Source organism: Melanotaenia boesemani, chromosome 5, assembly GCF_017639745.1.
Source record: "Melanotaenia boesemani isolate fMelBoe1 chromosome 5, fMelBoe1.pri, whole genome shotgun sequence".
Taxonomy (NCBI): domain Eukaryota; kingdom Metazoa; phylum Chordata; class Actinopteri; order Atheriniformes; family Melanotaeniidae; genus Melanotaenia; species Melanotaenia boesemani.
The window spans coordinates 39,047,233-39,064,663 of NC_055686.1; the positions used below are offsets into that span (position 1 = coordinate 39,047,233).

General features: G+C 43.0%; 1 protein-coding gene across 3 annotated transcripts in view; it reads left to right on the forward strand.

The window, feature by feature from the left end:
* Positions 1-3: 3 nt before the first annotated feature.
* tox4b (TOX high mobility group box family member 4 b) overlaps positions 4-17,431 on the forward strand; it is a 22,884-nt gene continuing 5,456 nt past the window's right edge. The window contains exons 1-7 of one of the 3 annotated variants that reach the window (XM_041986728.1): positions 4-116; positions 4,524-4,592; positions 13,872-14,159; positions 14,241-14,501; positions 14,596-14,916; positions 15,106-15,186; positions 16,782-17,420. In XM_041986728.1, the coding sequence (XP_041842662.1) occupies positions 111-116; positions 4,524-4,592; positions 13,872-14,159; positions 14,241-14,501; positions 14,596-14,916; positions 15,106-15,186; positions 16,782-17,420 (1,665 nt within the window). In that variant the 5' untranslated portion in view covers positions 4-110. Of the gene's footprint in view, positions 117-3,091; positions 3,811-4,523; positions 4,593-13,871; positions 14,160-14,240; positions 14,502-14,595; positions 14,917-15,105; positions 15,187-16,781; positions 17,421-17,431 lie in introns of those variants that run through there. The other 2 variants (XM_041986727.1, XM_041986730.1) reach the window with 2 other exon arrangements.

The following is a 17,431-nucleotide window of genomic DNA, read 5'->3' on the forward strand; positions in this document are numbered from 1 at the left end:
TCCGGAAGCCGGTGCCATGTTGTGATATTTGAGGAAATCAGTTGTAAGCGAAGTTCACACTAGCAAAAAGTGGGATTAAATCAAAACGTGAATCAGATTTCGGGGTGAACATGGAGGTAAGACTAGATGGTATTAGAAACTTTTTGACACAATAAAATAATCACATTTTTATGATTGGTAACTACAGCACACGATCTTTGGTTGTCACAAACACAACAATGATGGCCTTCTCTTTGGGAGCAGATGACCCGGTTCTGGCCTGATTAATTACACCCCTTTATTTAAATGTCTATTTAACTGGGTCTAGTCTAGTTTACCACTTAGACTCCGACCGGGATTTCTCTAGAGCCGTGATCTGAATCTCAACTAATTGTTCCGTTAACACGATGTTTTCACGGTGGTTTAATTAGTTATTAAAGTCGCATAACAGTATAAAGACATCAGATGTTTATTATCTGCCCATATGGTGGAAGGGACATAGTTTTACCGGCAGTCCGTCGTGACAAATGTACAAACTTCTTAGCTTGTACGTTGCTCTGGACGGAACCAAGTGAAGAACGGGGGTAAGATTAGCTGGAATAAAAGCTAAATGAACCTGCCTGCTGGGCTGTATAAGTTAAAGCGTTATTACCAGGCCTGTTTGACAGCAAACATTTGTCACCTGTCAATTATGGTACTCCAAACATCATTATTAACCATAATAAGAATGTAACTGTTAATTAAAAATTCATTCCGGCTCCGACCAGATAGGGCATGTATGTCAACACCCAACTTCCTGTCTGGGCTTTCAAGATAAAATTAGCGGGCGTAAAGCCTGTTCTGTCAAAAGCTCAGTAAAGTGAAACTGTTGGGGCAAGGGTGGGACCAGAAATGTGGCCCGGTGAAGTATAGACCACCCCTAAAATCTGCTTTCCCAAGCCCTCCTCCCACCCTTGGTCCCGACCCAAAATAGACAATCGAATTTTAACAAATGATTAGATCTTTATCTGGGTAGACCTCAAAGGCCCAAGTGCAAGTGAACGTAGGATGTTATATTTATACTTCTACATGTTTGTTATCATAATGCAGCATTTATACAGCATAATTTTATCAACTGCCTGCGTGGTTGATAATATTTGTCTGCCCAAACTGTTAACATTTCATGAAAAGGATGTAAAAATCGTGACCCTCCAGATTGATGACTAGAGGGATGTGCAAATTAAATGGCCCGAAGAATGTTTAAGAAACACTAATAATAAATGTTCTTCTTGTTACCATTGAAGAAAAATTAATTGTGTAGCATAATTAAAGCCATACAATAAGTAAATAATTGTTGATTAAAAATATATCATTGGCTGTTTGCTTTTACAAAATTTGCTTTACCTTTTAAATTAGATTACTACTTTGGCTGAAATAATCTGTTCATATTTCCTGCCTGCCTGGACCCTCCATCCTAAATTTTCTAGACACACCTATGGTCACAGGATATGTTTTAGGTTCTGGGCCATTTAAATTAAAATGTGACTGGCATAAGAAAGTCTTGACAATAAACATCTGTTTGCTGTTAGATTGCTACTTGGACACGTACTTTAGATGACCTCAAACACAGAAAACTTTCTGGTAGAGGCAGATGGTTGCCCACTCTGGCTTATTTCATATCCTATTGCTGTTTGGTATCTTGCATTATGACCCTAAGTCATGGTGACTTTAGTTGCATCTTGATGCACAATAAATGAAAGTAAATTTAACTGAATTACAAATCGTTGTGCAGGACCATTAAAGCTCTTGTACATCTTGGAAGGCAGCTTGATTCTTGTAACACCTGCAAAATAACAGTCACAGGAGCATCAGTCCCACCAGGCTCCAAACTGTTTGTGTTGAAAACGTACCCAGCTGAACCAGTCAGACATCAATGTCTGCGTTGCTTTTCACCCTGTTTTACAGAAGGCATCAGGGCCACTTTTTCTTTTCTTGTTTGCCTACCCCGTCAAGGATGTGGCTCTTTAATTTGAGGCGAATCATCTTCAAAAAACTTGTTCTCTTTTTAACTACAGTCCATATCCTACTTATTTTGTCTGCATGGTCACCATACTGATGCATGTCTAAATCTGTATCCGGTTTTTACTGGCTTGTAAAAACAAGCAGCAAACCAATTATGAGGAGTCTGCATGCCTTTTAAATAATCAGTAAGCGCATGCACCACATGCCGTATTCAGATCCAGCAATGCATGCACACGTACACCAACTTTAATCATATGGTTGTTACAAACCCAACAGTGTTGTCTGGATGCTAAATAGCAGTAATAAATGAATAATTAACATATTTCAGTCAAGGCTGAACATTTACCAGGAAATTATTGCAGGTCATGTATTTCCTAAGTGGCACATTTATCTTGTTAAATGTATTTCCCTCCATGTGTGACATAAACTCTAATATCACCACAATACTTCTATCTATCTATCTATCTATCTATCTATCTATCTATCTATCTATCTATCTATCTATCTATCTATCTATCTATCTATCTAACAAAAGTAGCTGACACACTGAATGTGCTGGCATGATATGCCATCTTTATCATATGGCTCATACAGAATGAAATGGATATGGTAATCTTAATGTCATCAGCAATGAAATCTAACAATGAGATGCTTTCTCCTAGATTAGAAAAGATATGCTTTTCCCTTTCGGATGGTCATCACGCTCAGATTGCTTGCATTGGTCTAAATCTTCAGTGTGTAGTCTAAACTGATGAGCCTTCTTTCGCTGTGATCAGCACCTAATTTTCTTGGATTGTTCATGTTTGTTTGCAAGAGAGAAGCCGTTTGGTTGTGGATTGGGAACACAGTTGAAAAATACAGCACTGCTCTGGCAGATGGATGTAGTCTGGTTGCTTGGTCCAATAGCTGCAAAATTATTATATTTTTTCCTTTTTTTTTTTTTTAAGGATCAAGACTTGGTTTTAAGGTCAGAGTCGGAATAATGTGGTTAGTTCAGGGAAAGGCTAAAATAGCGGATAAAAGGCTATGAAATGCATTGTGTCAACGAAGGGGGGGGATCCACAATGTTATTTTATTTTGAAACTCCTATTTCCCATATCCGGTGTCTTTCCGATTCACTTGCCTGCTCTCATTCATCCCATCCATGATCCGTGTTTCGGGATCCATTGAGCACCCTGGCCCGGGCCAGCACGAAGCAGAAACCGGGGATTTGCTGTTTTCCTCCGCTGTCAGACACTTTGAACCGATCACGGTCGTTTTTCTCACTACACGTGTTCAACGTCATTAGCAGTCCCCCCGTGAAATGCACGCGGACGAGTCTGATTGAATGGCACGTTTGGGTCCCGTAAGCGTACGGACGTCTGGCCGTTGGCGGAGAGAGTACCGCAGCTTTGCGTCAAAGCCAGCTAAAGCTAAACCGTGGTAGTCAGCAAGAAAGACCGTTAACCGCCACGTTACCCCGGTAGCTAGCCAGACAAGGGGAGGTTATTTTGGGCACAGCTGCTGACCCGCACGTTCTCGGTTTACCGTCATTTCCACCGGAGCTGTCAGCGGTGACGGCTGTTTGAATAACAGCTAACCTTGTGGCGGCACCGGGGGCTGGGTAGTAACGGCTTTCTGAAACGGCTGCCACAAAAATCCAGGAGAAACCAAAGAAAGAAAATTCGGTAAACCGCATAACTTAAACCTTGCTTCTTAGCTAACACATGAGGCCCAGCTGAAAGGATGGACCTGAATTTTTATTCGGATTTGACGGACGGTGCCGGGCAGCACGGTGGTCCTGAGTTCCTGGATCCACAGTCCTTCAATGGATTTGACTCTGACAACAAGGTGACGAGAGGCAGTTCACTAAGGAACTAAAACATCGTTTTCACACGCACATTTACCGCCAAAGACCAGAACCATGAAGGTCTGTGTCATTAATCATGACTCATCACAAGTTGTTAGTGAAGCGGGACCAGCCCGTGTCTTCATGTAGGCGGCTCTAGTCTTTAGGTCATTTAAAACACCGCACACGAGTCTTTATTTGTTTTTATCACATGCTAATGACTTCAGAAACAGCTGATTTTTGACTAAGATGCCGGTGTGTATCCACATCCGGGCCAAGGCTTGCTAATAAGTAGTTTCTGGATATCATTGAGCCGCGTTTAGGTTGTCAGTAAAGGGCTCCACGTCCATGTCTGTGCATCTCTTTCCTCTGGATGGGCTGGCGTTCATGCAGTAGAAAATGAGGAGTTCAACCTTTTCTCTAGTGGAAGCAGATTTGCTAGACTGACTGCTTTTTGATTGGCTGTTGCTAAATTTGCGAACGCCACGTGCACCACTGTCAGGCACAGTGGACCTTCCATAACTCTGTTCTCTGCTAGGTTCACCACAGTGCTGCAGACTTGTCAAGTCAGGAATGGATCACCTGCTCAGTTTCTGTGATAATCATCATGTTTGCCTGTTTTTGTTTTGGTTCAGTCAAGGAAGATGAAAACCAGGGAAATAAAAAGTATGGTTTAGGAACTCGACTCTCTAACTTGTACACCTGTATGTTTCAGTTCCCTGGAGGCAGTGACAACTACCTGGCCATTTCTGGGTCCGGCCATCCCTTCCTCTCTTCTTCTGAGGTAGGGCTAATCTTGTCTAATGGTATTCGAGTTTGTTTGCCGCTGTGAAGCTTCCCTTCCCTTCGGACACTTTTTCTCAGCTCAGGGCTGCTCGTGAGTTTCTAGTTTGACCTTTGAAGTCGAAACATATGGGATACATCTTCGTACTACATATTTATGCAGCGTCATGTCATCCGGCCAACATGGAAACCATAAAACCGTCAACTCAGTAATGAAGGAAAGAAAGATTTATTCTTATCCACATTAAAGACCTGGATCAGTGTGTGTGGCATTATTATTATTTTGGCTTTTCAGTGTGTTCCACTCATTGCTGAGGTGTATCGCCGGGATGCCTCACCTGGTTCGAGATAAGAGATCAGCTGTTTTAAGAGAATCACCTGCTGACCGAACGGTTTGCTTGGTAAATGCATACAGCCTGTTGTAACCAATCTATCCATTTTTAAAACTTTTATAAGGCATCCAGATCATAACAATACGTTGGTGTCGATTCTTTTCAGCTACTTTTTCCCGTGGGGGCCGAAGTTCCCCTTCACTGTTACTCCCCCTGGATTAGCAGAAAGCACCAAACCTTTTTATTTAAAGCAGCGTCGCTGGAAGCACAGCAAACATCACCTGCTGGCTTTCAGTGTACATAAGAGACAGAACCGGTGTGTGGTTTTAAACTCTGTTTCTAGTACAGCTCTTGGGACCTTTTTTTGTTTAAGTGCATAAAGAACTTTTAAGTAGGCGTTTATTTTTATTTTTTGTCTGGCGAGCACCTGAACCTGGGGGGTGTTGGCGTGGCTCATCTTGAAGTTCCTCTGCACATTATCTTTATTCATCGAGCAGAAACTGAGATTGTCTCAGCATTTCTGATGTGTGTGTTATGCACGCATCAGAAAGCAGAGACGTATACCGAGGCATCTATTTATCCCCACATTTACAGTTAATCATCAGTCCAAAGGAAGAAGACGTTATTCTGCATGTTACCTAAGTTTTTCTTTAAAAGATCACAGTGGCTGTTTAATTCCAAGTATTGAATAGTTTAGAGACACCAGGTCTACTTACCCGACTGAATCTAGGTCTGTGGAATTGAGGTGTTCTCAGGGATGTATTACTTCATGCAGTTATTTATTGTAGTATTTACTTATTTCATAATATTTCTTACTGCGCATTTGAACCAAACAGGAAGCCGTAGTTTTTAAGATTGCAGGGACTTTCTGTGGTTTAAACATCAGCAGCAGACAGACGTAATGACTTCCCAAAAAGCAGACTTTCCCACTCATCCAGCAGCTCCACGTTCTCGCCCTCAGAGAACAGCTGGTAGGACCGGCCTGCAGCAGCAGAGGACCTCCTCCTCTTCACGCCGCCTCATCCTCACCTCTGCGGTAGATCGCCTGATGTTTCAGGAGGTTTGTGGTCTACACGCACATCAAACTGCATTGCTGCCGTCTGGAGCTGAAATGTCTCTTCTCATCACCAAGCAGTGAACGAACCGTGCTGATGGGCCGGTTCTGGCCCGTGGACCACCAGTTGAATAACCCTGTCCTAAGAGCTTGAATCGAAGGCAGCTGGATGTCTTGTCTCCTGTCATCCAAAAGGCTCCTCTACTTCTACACTGGCTGTTGTTTGGCCCTTCTTCCTGGAGGGGTGTTGACCAGCCACCCATCCTGTGTCTGCTCACCTGCCCGACCAACATGTGATGTGGTCACAAGGTGCGAATGGTTTTTAAGCTGAGGGTCAAGGCTGCGCTGTAGGTGGTGGACGGATGAAACCTGAGACCACCTCCTCTGTTCCATGTTGTTTTTTCTCATCTTCTCCGGCCGTCTGTCTTCCCTGTCCAAGGTTTACCTTCCTGTCCTCATAAGAATGCCGCTTGTCCTCAACATGCAGGTGGCGGCTGAGTCTCGTCCTGACGTGCTGCTCTTCTGTGTTGTGAAGTGGTTGTTCGGTTTCTGCTGTCTGGGCCCTCCTCGCTGCTCCGGACCGCATGAATAAAGAGTGTTTTAAAAAGCACCCGGTCGCCTTCAATTTAAGCTCTTATGTTTAAAATAATGTAATTAGTGCAACCGAGTCATTAGTGTTGTTTTTAAATCCTTAAATTTGTGGAATTGAGCTTTTGTAAGAGTGTGTTTATCTGTATGGATGGTTTTTAAATGTTTGATCTCTGTTCGGCTCATTGAGGCTTTAAAACCGAGAAAAATAGGACTAAACTCATGTAAAGGCCTAATACACCCGCAGCATGTTAACTTATGCAATCTGCTGTCGAGTGGCTGTACCGGTTCAGTTTGGACTCGATAACGTGTCTCACCAGTCGTCTGTCCTGGATTCGGCTGCTTTCACACGGTTCTGTCATTTTCTCATATTTGTTCATTCGGGTCGGATCATCTCTGCAGCAGCTTGACCAGCATCTTCATTTTCATCTTCGTTTAGTGGGACTGGAAGGGTTAGATTTCTAAACCAAACCCATCTCCTCCTGGAAGACATGAAAATCTGTTTAATTAAATTCGGCTTTCTTTGTTTGGGGCCGGTTCATTGTTTTCCAGTTAATATAAATCCACATTATTCATTACAAATAACTGCTAAGGAAACTAAGAGACTACTTCAAATCTTTGTCTGATTATCTTATGTTTTATCAGTGTGAGACGTCCACACACACGAACGCTGAGGACAGGATCGGCGGCGTTTCACACAGCACTGCTTTCTTAGTTCGGAAACAGTTTTAAGCTTGATTTAAAGCCACTTAATATAACATTTTATCCATTTTTAATCTTTTTTCAGTGTTCTGAGAAGAAAGAGGTCATTTTTACTATCAGATACGGAGGCCTGAAGAGGTCAAATTGCTCAGTATTTCAGGAAAATTTAATGAATGAATATAAAATAACTTCCTCTCTAGCAAAGTTCGGGCGTGCTGCTGCTGATTTTCCGAACTACTGCATGTGTTATAGCCCCAGTCCGATGTCATGTACGGGATAAGGGTGTCAGACCAGGCCTTTCTTATATCAAACTTTATTTATAAAGCCCTTTTCATGCCAAAGCCAATACAAAGAGCTTTACAAGATTAAGAAATTTAATCACGAGTCATTTCATGCATATTAAAAGCAAAACAAGCCTTTACACATCAAAAATGAATTACCTGAAAATTTAAAAATACTCACCCCCGACTCTTTAACTTCTGTCTCCAAGCTGGTGTAAAATATTAAAAGTAATAAAGAAATATTATAGTAAATGATTCGTCTGGATCGGGTCATCCCGTCTTTATATCTCTATAAAAGTTCGAAATGAACCAACATTGTGTGGCTGAGTGAATTTTGGTAAATTTCCTCCCTCAACGCTGCATCATTGATGAGCTGAGACTGTTGTGGAGCATCTGAACTCCTCTTTGTTGCATAAGTCCATGCAAAGACTGCAGCTTGTTGTTGTTTTAGAGCTCAGATGAACCTTTCCACCCTCACTGAGTCTGTTGGAGTTTGTAAATCCATTCACTCAGACAGCAGATCAGAATACGAACGGCTCATCCCACCTGGTCGCCAGGTGAGGAAAGGAGAGGAATGAGTCTTCTTGGAAATGTTTTGGGTCTTGAATTAGCACAGTCTTAATGTTCAGAGATGCTGTCAGTTCTTTACACGGGTTTTTATAAATGTGATATGCAGATAAAATCTGTTACCTCTGCTACATCCTCGTCCATGAAGAAGTTAAAGAAACAAGTCAGGCAAATAACTGAAGAGCTTCTTTGACCCTGGAAAAAAGAACTTTGAAGTTTCCTTTTTTTTGCTGTCTTGGAGTGGAAGGGTATGAATGAAGCCAGGATACGGTGACTGGCTTTTAAAATGCTGCGTCCCAAAACCTTGTCATTGTACTGAAACCTTGTTTTCTGTCCGGACACCGATGATCTAAACCTGCAGTGGTGATATTGTGCTCGGGCTTTTCGTTGCCGTCGTCAGGATTCTCACCGAGCGGCCGGGCAGCGGCGTGGACGGAAACCATCCTGTCTCACTGGTTTCCAGCTTAGTTTTAGTCGGTTCTGCTTCTGTTATCAACGTTTCCAGCTGTTAGAAATTAGAGCAGAATCCGTAACAAGTCATTTCCATGTGGCATCATCAGAGACATGGAGGGATTTGTTAATCAAGCCAATCAGTTTAATTAGTTACACTTTACAGTCATTACAGTCGTCTCTTTCTCAGGCTTATAATCATTGTTTCCAATGATCTCACCACTTTTGATAATCTATAGATAGTAAAATGCAGCTCACCATACAAGAAAGAGAGAAATCACACATCCAAAACTCTGAAAAGGAAAAAGAAACGAGATTGAGAAAGACATTTTAGAAAGAGATACCTCAACATCACCATCCAGCTGTACTGTGTCGTGTTATTAATTAGAGGGGAGCTAAACCATGAAATCTTCCCACTCCGGCCAGCATAACCTCGTATGATATGATTTTCAACCATCAGCACAGCTGGGGTCGGGATCTTGGTTTTATCTTCCAAAAGACACAAGTGAGGAGATCCAGGTAGAACCACTCCTGTCTGGATCTCCAGAAGTTCTAGCCCGCCACGGCCAAATGGCCCAATCAGAGGGCAGGACCTTACGAGGTGCAGAAAGGCCCTTTTTCTACTGTCTGACCCATCTGAAGAGTCCCCAGTAGTAACGCTGTAATATTATCAGTTTAATTTCACCCTGTTTAAGTTGTGCAGAATGGGTTACCATGGTGACCAAGAGGGATTAAAGTGAGCTAGTTTTTTCATTTTGTCCTCAATTTCCTCTTTTCAAATAGTTACCGACTCCTTTCCTGCTGTTTTCCCTAACCTGTGTTCTTCTCCTTTTTTCCTCCTCTACTTTTCATTCCTTCTCTTCTTTTTTCCTCTTCGTCTACTTTTCATTCCTTCTCTTCTTCTTTTTTCCTCCTCGTCTACTTTTCATTCCTTCTCTTCTTCTTTTTCCCTCCTCGTCTACTTTTCATTCCTTCTCTTCTTCTTTTTTCCTCCTCGTCTACTTTTCATTCCTTCTCTTCTTCTTTTTTCCTCCTCGTCTACTTTTCATTCCTTCTCTTCTTCTTTTTTCCTCCTCGTCTACTTTTCATTCCTTCTCTTCTTCTTTTTTCCTCTTCGTCTACTTTTCATTCCTTCTCTTCTTCTTTTTCCCTCCTCGTCTACTTTTCATTCCTTCTCTTCTTCTTTTTCCCTCTTCGTCTACTTTTCATTCCTTCTCTTCTTCTTTTTTCCTCTTCGTCTACTTTTCATTCCTTCTCTTCTTCTTTTTCCCTCCTCGTCTACTTTTCATTCCTTCTCTTCTTCTTTTTTCCTCTTCGTCTACTTTTCATTCCTTCTCTTCTTCTTTTTCCCTCTTCGTCTACTTTTCATTCCTTCTCTTCTTCTTTTTTCCTCCTCGTCTACTTTTCATTCCTTCTCTTCTTCTTTTTCCCTCCTCGTCTACTTTTCATTCCTTCTCTTCTTCTTTTTTCCCTCCTCGTCTACTTTTCATTCCTTCTCTTCTTCTTTTTTCCTCCTCGTCTACTTTTCATTCCTTCTCTTCTTCTTTTTCCTCCTCGTCTACTTTTCATTCCTTCTCTTCTTCTTTTTTCCTCTTCGTCTACTTTTCATTCCTTCTCTTCTTCTTTTTCCTCCTCGTCTACTTTCATTCCTTCTCTTCTTCTTTTTTCCCTCTTCGTCTACTTTTCATTCCTTCTCTTCTTCTTTTTTCCTCTTCGTCTACTTTTCATTCCTTCTCTTCTTCTTTTTTCCTCTTCGTCTACTTTTCATTCCTTCTCTTCTTCTTTTTCCCTCTTCGTCTACTTTTCATTCCTTCTCTTCTTCTTTTTTCCTCTTCGTCTACTTTTCATTCCTTCTCTTCTTTTTTCCTCCTCGTCTACTTTTCATTCCTTCTCTTCTTCTTTTTTCCTCCTCGTCTACTTTTCATTCCTTCTCTTCTTCTTTTTCCCTCCTCGTCTACTTTTCATTCCTTCTCTTCTTCTTTTTTCCTCCTCGTCTACTTTTCATTCCTTCTCTTCTTTTTCCTCCTCGTCTACTTTCATTCCTTCTCTTCTTCTTTTTTCCTCCTCGTCTACTTTTCATTCCTTCTCTTCTTCTTTTTTCCTCTTCGTCTACTTTTCATTCCTTCTCTTCTTCTTTTTCCCTCTTCGTCTACTTTTCATTCCTTCTCTTCTTCTTTTTTCCTCTTCGTCTACTTTTCATTCCTTCTCTTCTTCTTTTTTCCCTCCTCGTCTACTTTTCATTCCTTCTCTTCTTCTTTTTTCCTCTTCGTCTACTTTTCATTCCTTCTCTTCTTCTTTTTCCCTCCTCGTCTACTTTTCATTCCTTCTCTTCTTCTTTTTTCCTCCTCGTCTACTTTTCATTCCTTCTCTTCTTCTTTTTTCCTCTTCGTCTACTTTTCATTCCTTCTCTTCTTTTTTCCTCCTCGTCTACTTTTCATTCCTTCTCTTCTTCTTTTTTCCTCCTCGTCTACTTTCATTCCTTCTCTTCTTCTTTTTTCCTCTTCGTCTACTTTTCATTCCTTCTCTTCTTTTTTCCTCCTCGTCTACTTTTCATTCCTTCTCTTCTTCTTTTTTCCTCTTCGTCTACTTTTCATTCCTTCTCTTCTTTTTTCCTCCTCGTCTACTTTTCATTCCTTCTCTTCTTCTTTTTCCTCTTCGTCTACTTTTCATTCCTTCTCTTCTTCTTTTTCCCTCCTCGTCTACTTTTCATTCCTTCTCTTCTTCTTTTTCCCTCCTCGTCTACTTTTCATTCCTTCTCTTCTTCTTTTTCCCTCCTCGTCTACTTTTCATTCCTTCTCTTCTTCTTTTTTCCTCCTCGTCTACTTTTCATTCCTTCTCTTCTTCTTTTTTCCTCCTCATCTACTTTTCATTCCTTCTCTTCTCCTTTTTTCCTCCTCGTCTACTTTTCATTCCTTCTCTTCTTTTTTCCTCCTCGTCTACTTTTCATTCCTTCTCTTCTTCTTTTTTCCTCTTCATCTACTTTTCATTCCTTCTCTTCTTCTTTTTCCCTCTTCGTCTACTTTTCATTCCTTCTCTTCTTTTTTCCTCCTCGTCTACTTTTCATTCCTTCTCTTCTTTTTTCCTCCTCGTCTACTTTTCATTCCTTCTCTTCTTCTTTTTCCCTCTTCGTCTACTTTTCATTCCTTCTCTTCTTCTTTTTCCCTCCTCGTCTACTTTTCATTTCTTCTCTTCTTCTTTTTCCTCTTCGTCTACTTTTCATTCCTTCTCTTCTTCTTTTTCCTCCTCGTCTACTTTTCATTCCTTCTCTTCTCCTTTTTCCTCCTCGTCTACTTTTCATTCCTTCTCTTCTTCTTTTTCCTCCTCGTCTACTTTTCATTCCTCTCTGCTTCTTTTTTCCTCTTCGTCTACTTTTCATTCCTTCTCTTCTCCTTTTTCCCTCCTCGTCTACTTTTCATTCCTTCTCTTCTCCTTTTTTCCTCCTCGTCTACTTTTCATTCCTTCTCTTCTTTTTTCCCTCCTCGTCTACTTTTCATCCCTCTCTTCTTTTTTCCCTCCTCGTCTACTTTTCATTCCCTCTGCTTCTTTTTTCCTCTTCGTCTACTTTTCATTCCTTCTCTTCTTTTTTCCCTCCTCGTCTACTTTTCATTCCTTCTCGTTCTTTTTTTCCTCTTCGTCTACTTTTCATTCCTTCTCTTCTCCTTTTTTCCTCCTCGTCTACTTTTCATTCCTTCTCTTCTTTTTTCCTCCTCGTCTACTTTTCATTCCTTCTCTTCTTTTTTCCTCCTCGTCTACTTTTCATTCCTTCTCTTCTTCTTTTTCCCTCCTCGTCTACTTTTCATTCCTTCTCTTCTTTTTTCCTCCTCGTCTACTTTTCATTCCTTCTCTTCTTCTTTTTTCCCTCCTCGTCTACTTTTCATTCCTTCTCTTCTTTTTTCCTCCTCGTCTACTTTTCATTCCTTCTCTTCTTTTTTCCCTCCTCGTCTACTTTTCATTCCTTCTCTTCTTCTTTTTTCCTCCTCGTCTACTTTTCATTCCTTCTCTTCTTCTTTTTTCCTCTTCGTCTACTTTTCATTCCTTCTCTTCTTCTTTTTTGCTCTTCGTCTACTTTTCATTCCTTCTCTTCTTTTTTCCCTCCTCGTCTACTTTTCATTCCTTCTCTTCTCCTTTTTTCCTCCTCGTCTACTTTTCATTCCTTCTCTTCTTCTTTTTCCCTCCTCGTCTACTTTTCATTCCTTCTCTTCTCCTTTTTTCCTCCTCGTCTACTTTTCATTCCTTCTCTTCTTCTTTTTTCCTCTTCGTCTACTTTTCATTCCTTCTCTTCTTTTTTCCTCCTCGTCTACTTTCATTCCTTCTCTTCTTTTTTCCTCTTCGTCTACTTTTCATCCCTCTCTTCTTTTTTCCTCTTCGTCTACTTTTCATCCCTCTCTTCTTTTTTCCTCTTCGTCTACTTTTCATCCCTCTGTTCTTTTTTCCCTCCTCGTCTACTTTTCATTCCTTCTCTTCTTTTTTCCTCTTCGTCTACTTTTCATCCCTCTCTTCTTTTTCCTCTTCGTCTACTTTTCATCCCTCCTCTTCTTTTTTCCTTCTCGTCTACTTTTCATTCCTTCTCTTCTCCTTTTTTCCCTCCTCGTCTACTTTTCATTCCTTCTCTTCTTCTTTTCCCTCTTCGTCTACTTTTCATTCCTTCTCTTCTTCTTTTTCCCTCCTCGTCTACTTTTCATTCCTTCTCTTCTTCTTTTTCCCTCTTCGTCTACTTTTCATTCCTTCTCTTCTTCTTTTTTCCTCTTCGTCTACTTTTCATTCCTTCTCTTCTTCTTTTTTCCTCCTCGTCTACTTTTCATTTCTTCTCTTCTTTTTTTCCTCCTCGTCTACTTTTCATTCCTTCTCTTCTTCTTTTTTTCCTCCTCGTCTACTTTTCATTCCTTCTCTTCTTCTTTTTCCCTCCTCGTCTACTTTTCATTCCTTCTCTTCTTCTTTTTTCCTTCTCTTCTTCTTTTTTCCTCTTCGTCTACTTTTCATTCCTTCTCTTCTTCTTTTTCCCTCCTCGTCTACTTTTCATTCCTTCTCTTCTTTTTCCTCCTCGTCTACTTTTCATCCCTCTGTTCTTTTTTCCTCCTCGTCTACTTTTCATCCCTCTCTTCTTTTTCCTCCTCGTCTACTTTTCATCCCTCTGTTCTTTTTTCCCTCCTGGTCTACTTTTCATCCCTCTGTTCTTTTTTCCCTCCTGGTCTACTTTTCATCCCTCTCTTCTTTTTCCCTCCTGGTCTACTTTTCCTCCCTCTCTTCTTTTTCCCTCCTCGTCTACTTTTCATCCCTCTCTTCTTTTGGCCTCGCCTGCTCTTCAGACGTTCCACACTCCCAGCCTCGGTGATGAGGAGTTTGAGATCCCTCCCATCTCTCTGGACCCAGACTCGGCTCTCACCGTGTCCGATGTGGTGTCTCACTTCGGGGAGCTCTCGGACACCGGTCCCTCGGACAGCGTGGTGGTGCCGGGCAACGCCGTGGTGGAAGGGGATGACCCATCCTTTGCTTCCACTTATGTCAGCGCCCCCTCGCAGGGGCTGGAGCACCTGAGTCTGGGAGTCATGAACCAGTCGGGAGGAAGTGCTCTGTTGGGGTCGTCGCTGGGAATGGTGAGGGAGTACGAATCTTCATTGGTCTGAAATGATTTCTCAAATATTAGCTGCTTTTTTCTCATTCCTTCTGTCTCCCAGGATCTGGGTCACCCCATCGGCTCTCAGTTCAGCAGCTCGTCTCCGGTTACCATCGACGTCCCGCTTGGTGACATGAGCCAGGGCTTACTAGGATCTAACCAGCTAACCACTATAGACCAGTCAGAGCTCAGTGCTCAGCTGGGGCTTGGTCTGGGAGGTGGAAACATACTTCAGCGACCTCAGTCACCAGAAAACCCTTTGTCTGCTACAGCGTCGCCCACCAGTTCACTCCAAGATGATGACATGGACGACTTCAGAAGGGTGGGTCTTCAAGGCTTTTAACTATTTCCAGTAAAAATCAGAAACTTTTGACCTTAAACTGTTTTAACTCTTTACCGTGTCCTGCGGCAAGCAGAGCGTACTTGTTGAATCTCCGGTCTCTCTGGGCGTCTCCTCCGGAGTCATCTCCCTGGATCCCTCTCTGTCCGAGTCGCCGCTCTCCGCTCCGACCTCCAGCGTCTCGGCGGCTGTCGGACGGAAAGGAGGGGCAGGAGGAGGGAAGAAGGGGAAAAAGAAGAAAGACCCCAATGAGCCTCAGAAACCTGTGTCGGCCTACGCCTTGTTCTTCAGGGACACGCAGGCAGCCATTAAAGGACAGAACCCCAACGCTACGTTCGGAGAAGTCTCCAAGATAGTGGCCTCCATGTGGGACAGTCTGGGGGAGGAGCAGAAACAAGTAAGAGGGGTTGGAGTTGCCATAGAAACATGGGAAATGTATTTTTGGATGTTCACACATCTAGCTGAGATTTGCTCATCAGTTTTGAAATATTAGAATTAATTTCAGTGGGAAAGAAGCCGACACGGTGAAACGTGGTGAGACTGAAACGCTCCTCGTGTCGGTGAATAACTCCTCTTTCTTTCTCAGGTTTACAAAAGGAAAAACGAAGCAGCAAAGAAGGATTATTTGAAAGCGTTGGCAGAGTACAGAGCAGGCCAAGTTTCTCAGGTTAGTGAAAGTCCACAAGAACCCAACACCATCCTTCTGTTCCTGGCATTTACCTTCCAGCTGGGCCAGGAGGAAACGTCTGACCATTTCTTTATCTCGGCCCATAAACAGGAAGTTGCTCCGTGATAAATATCCAAAAATAACTCAAATTCTTTAGATTAACTTAAACATGATCCCAAGGACAACTAAACTTGTAGCTCATCCACGTCTCGTAACATATCCAACCAGTCAGCGGCACTAAACAGCGGTCTGTGGTCTCTGTTTTATTTTACTCTGCTCTTATTTTGCTTCATCCTTTGTGCTTTTACTTATTTTGTATTTATTTATTTTGTAATGTTAATTTATTCTCTATGTTTAGCAGTTTTGGTCAGGACCTGCTGTTTGTACAGCACTGGATAAAATAGATAGAAAGACCAGAATGAAGTAAAAATAAAACCTCAGTAATATAAAGAAATAAGGATCATGTCCCAGGTTAAATATGAATAAATTGAAAGACTGCTGTCAGAGTTAATAAATGACTTGGAGAAAGTTTTACTCAACGCAGCCGTAACATGATGGTGATGGCTGCCCGTTGTTTGTTTACCCGGGTCTTCCAGCAACACCTCACATCTCCGTTTGGCTCAACTTATCTTTGAGAAGATCCCCCCCCCCCCCCCCCCCCCCCCCCCCACACACACACACACACTTTCAAAAGCATGTTTACATCAGTTCAGTCTGCTTCATGCTGAATATTTACTCAGCAATTAACCTCATAAACGCACAAGTGATGGCGTTGCTTCCGCAGCCACCAGACTCCAAACCAAACCAGGTAGCATCAAATAACACATGAAGGTAGCAAATCCGCCCCTCTGCACGGTGGAAGTCCTGCTTTTTCCAGCGTAATCTGGCGCCATCTTTTAGAGGTAAGAATACTCAAATAAAACACGACCCAGGTGCCTTCCTTCCACATCGATCTCCTTGGATGGTTGGCCCTCCTCATGCATATATTCATTCATTTCCCATGTTAGACACCAGAACAAGCCTCAGATTCGAATATGAAAGCAGGAGTGTGTGAATTTTGCATTTATTTACTGGGGCAAAATAACAACATCTAGTAAATGCCCAGTTTTCGTTTTTTAATCTGACTCCTGAGGTGAAGTCAGATGTTTTGGGAGGTAAGCAGCCTTCTCTTTACCGGCTGACAACAGCTATAAGGTGTGATTTGTACATCATTTAGCCGGAGAAACACTCGCATGTTGCTGTCCTGCTATGTTCACACTGCAGGCTGAAGTGACCCAAATCTGATTTTTTTTTGCCCCTCTGTGACCTGAATCTGATCTTTTCATGACAGTCTGAACGACACAGATCATGGGATGGATGTATGGCTCGGTGCGCATCAGGTTCATACAGGAGATCACACACAAGTCGCATTTAACTGGAAATGTGAACGGACTCAAAAAATCGATTTCACAAGAAGATTCGAGTCGAGCTTTAAGCCCTGCAGCGTGAACGTAGCGTAGCGTAGCTGTTAGACGGGACGATGCAGCAGGTGGTTTGTAACCTCACTGACGTCTTTTTCAGCTTGTTCTTCTTTGTGCCAATCTCATGCTCCTCAGGCCACGATTGAAGTCATGGACACCGAACCATCGCCGCCACCTCCTGCTCCCGCAGTCCCATCCACACCCGTCACTACTCCGACCACTCGCCCCACCAGGTCCCAGCACTACAACCCCGAAGAGAACACCATCACCAACATCTGTACCTCCAACATCATCCTGGACCTGCCTCAGGTCACCACACGCTCCAAAACCGGCGCCATCAAGCCACAGCCTCCGCCCGCCAGCGCTACTCCGAACCCCCCCACTGTCACCAAGATCATCATCAAGCAGACGCCGCTGCCTTCCGGCGGCGTATCTGTCACCGCCACGACCGCCTCGTCGCCACGCCAGCCGCCGCCGCTGCAGCAGATGCAGAGCACCCCTCCCCCGCCCCGACTGCAGCAGATGGTGCCCGCCCAGGCGCCGCCACCTCTGCAGGCCAAACCACGCAGCGGGGGCACAGCCGCCGCCTCTGCTCCACCTCCGCTGCAGATCAAGGTGGTCCCTTCCTCAAGGCAGTCGGATTCGGTGGCGCCGATCATCGTCACGGCAGCTAGTGAAACATCTGCGACGCGGCCGTCCTCTTCGGTATCTGAGGTGGGACAGACTGACGGAGCGGTGACGGCAGGAGAGGAAGTTGCAGACGGAGAGGAAGGAGTAAGATAAAG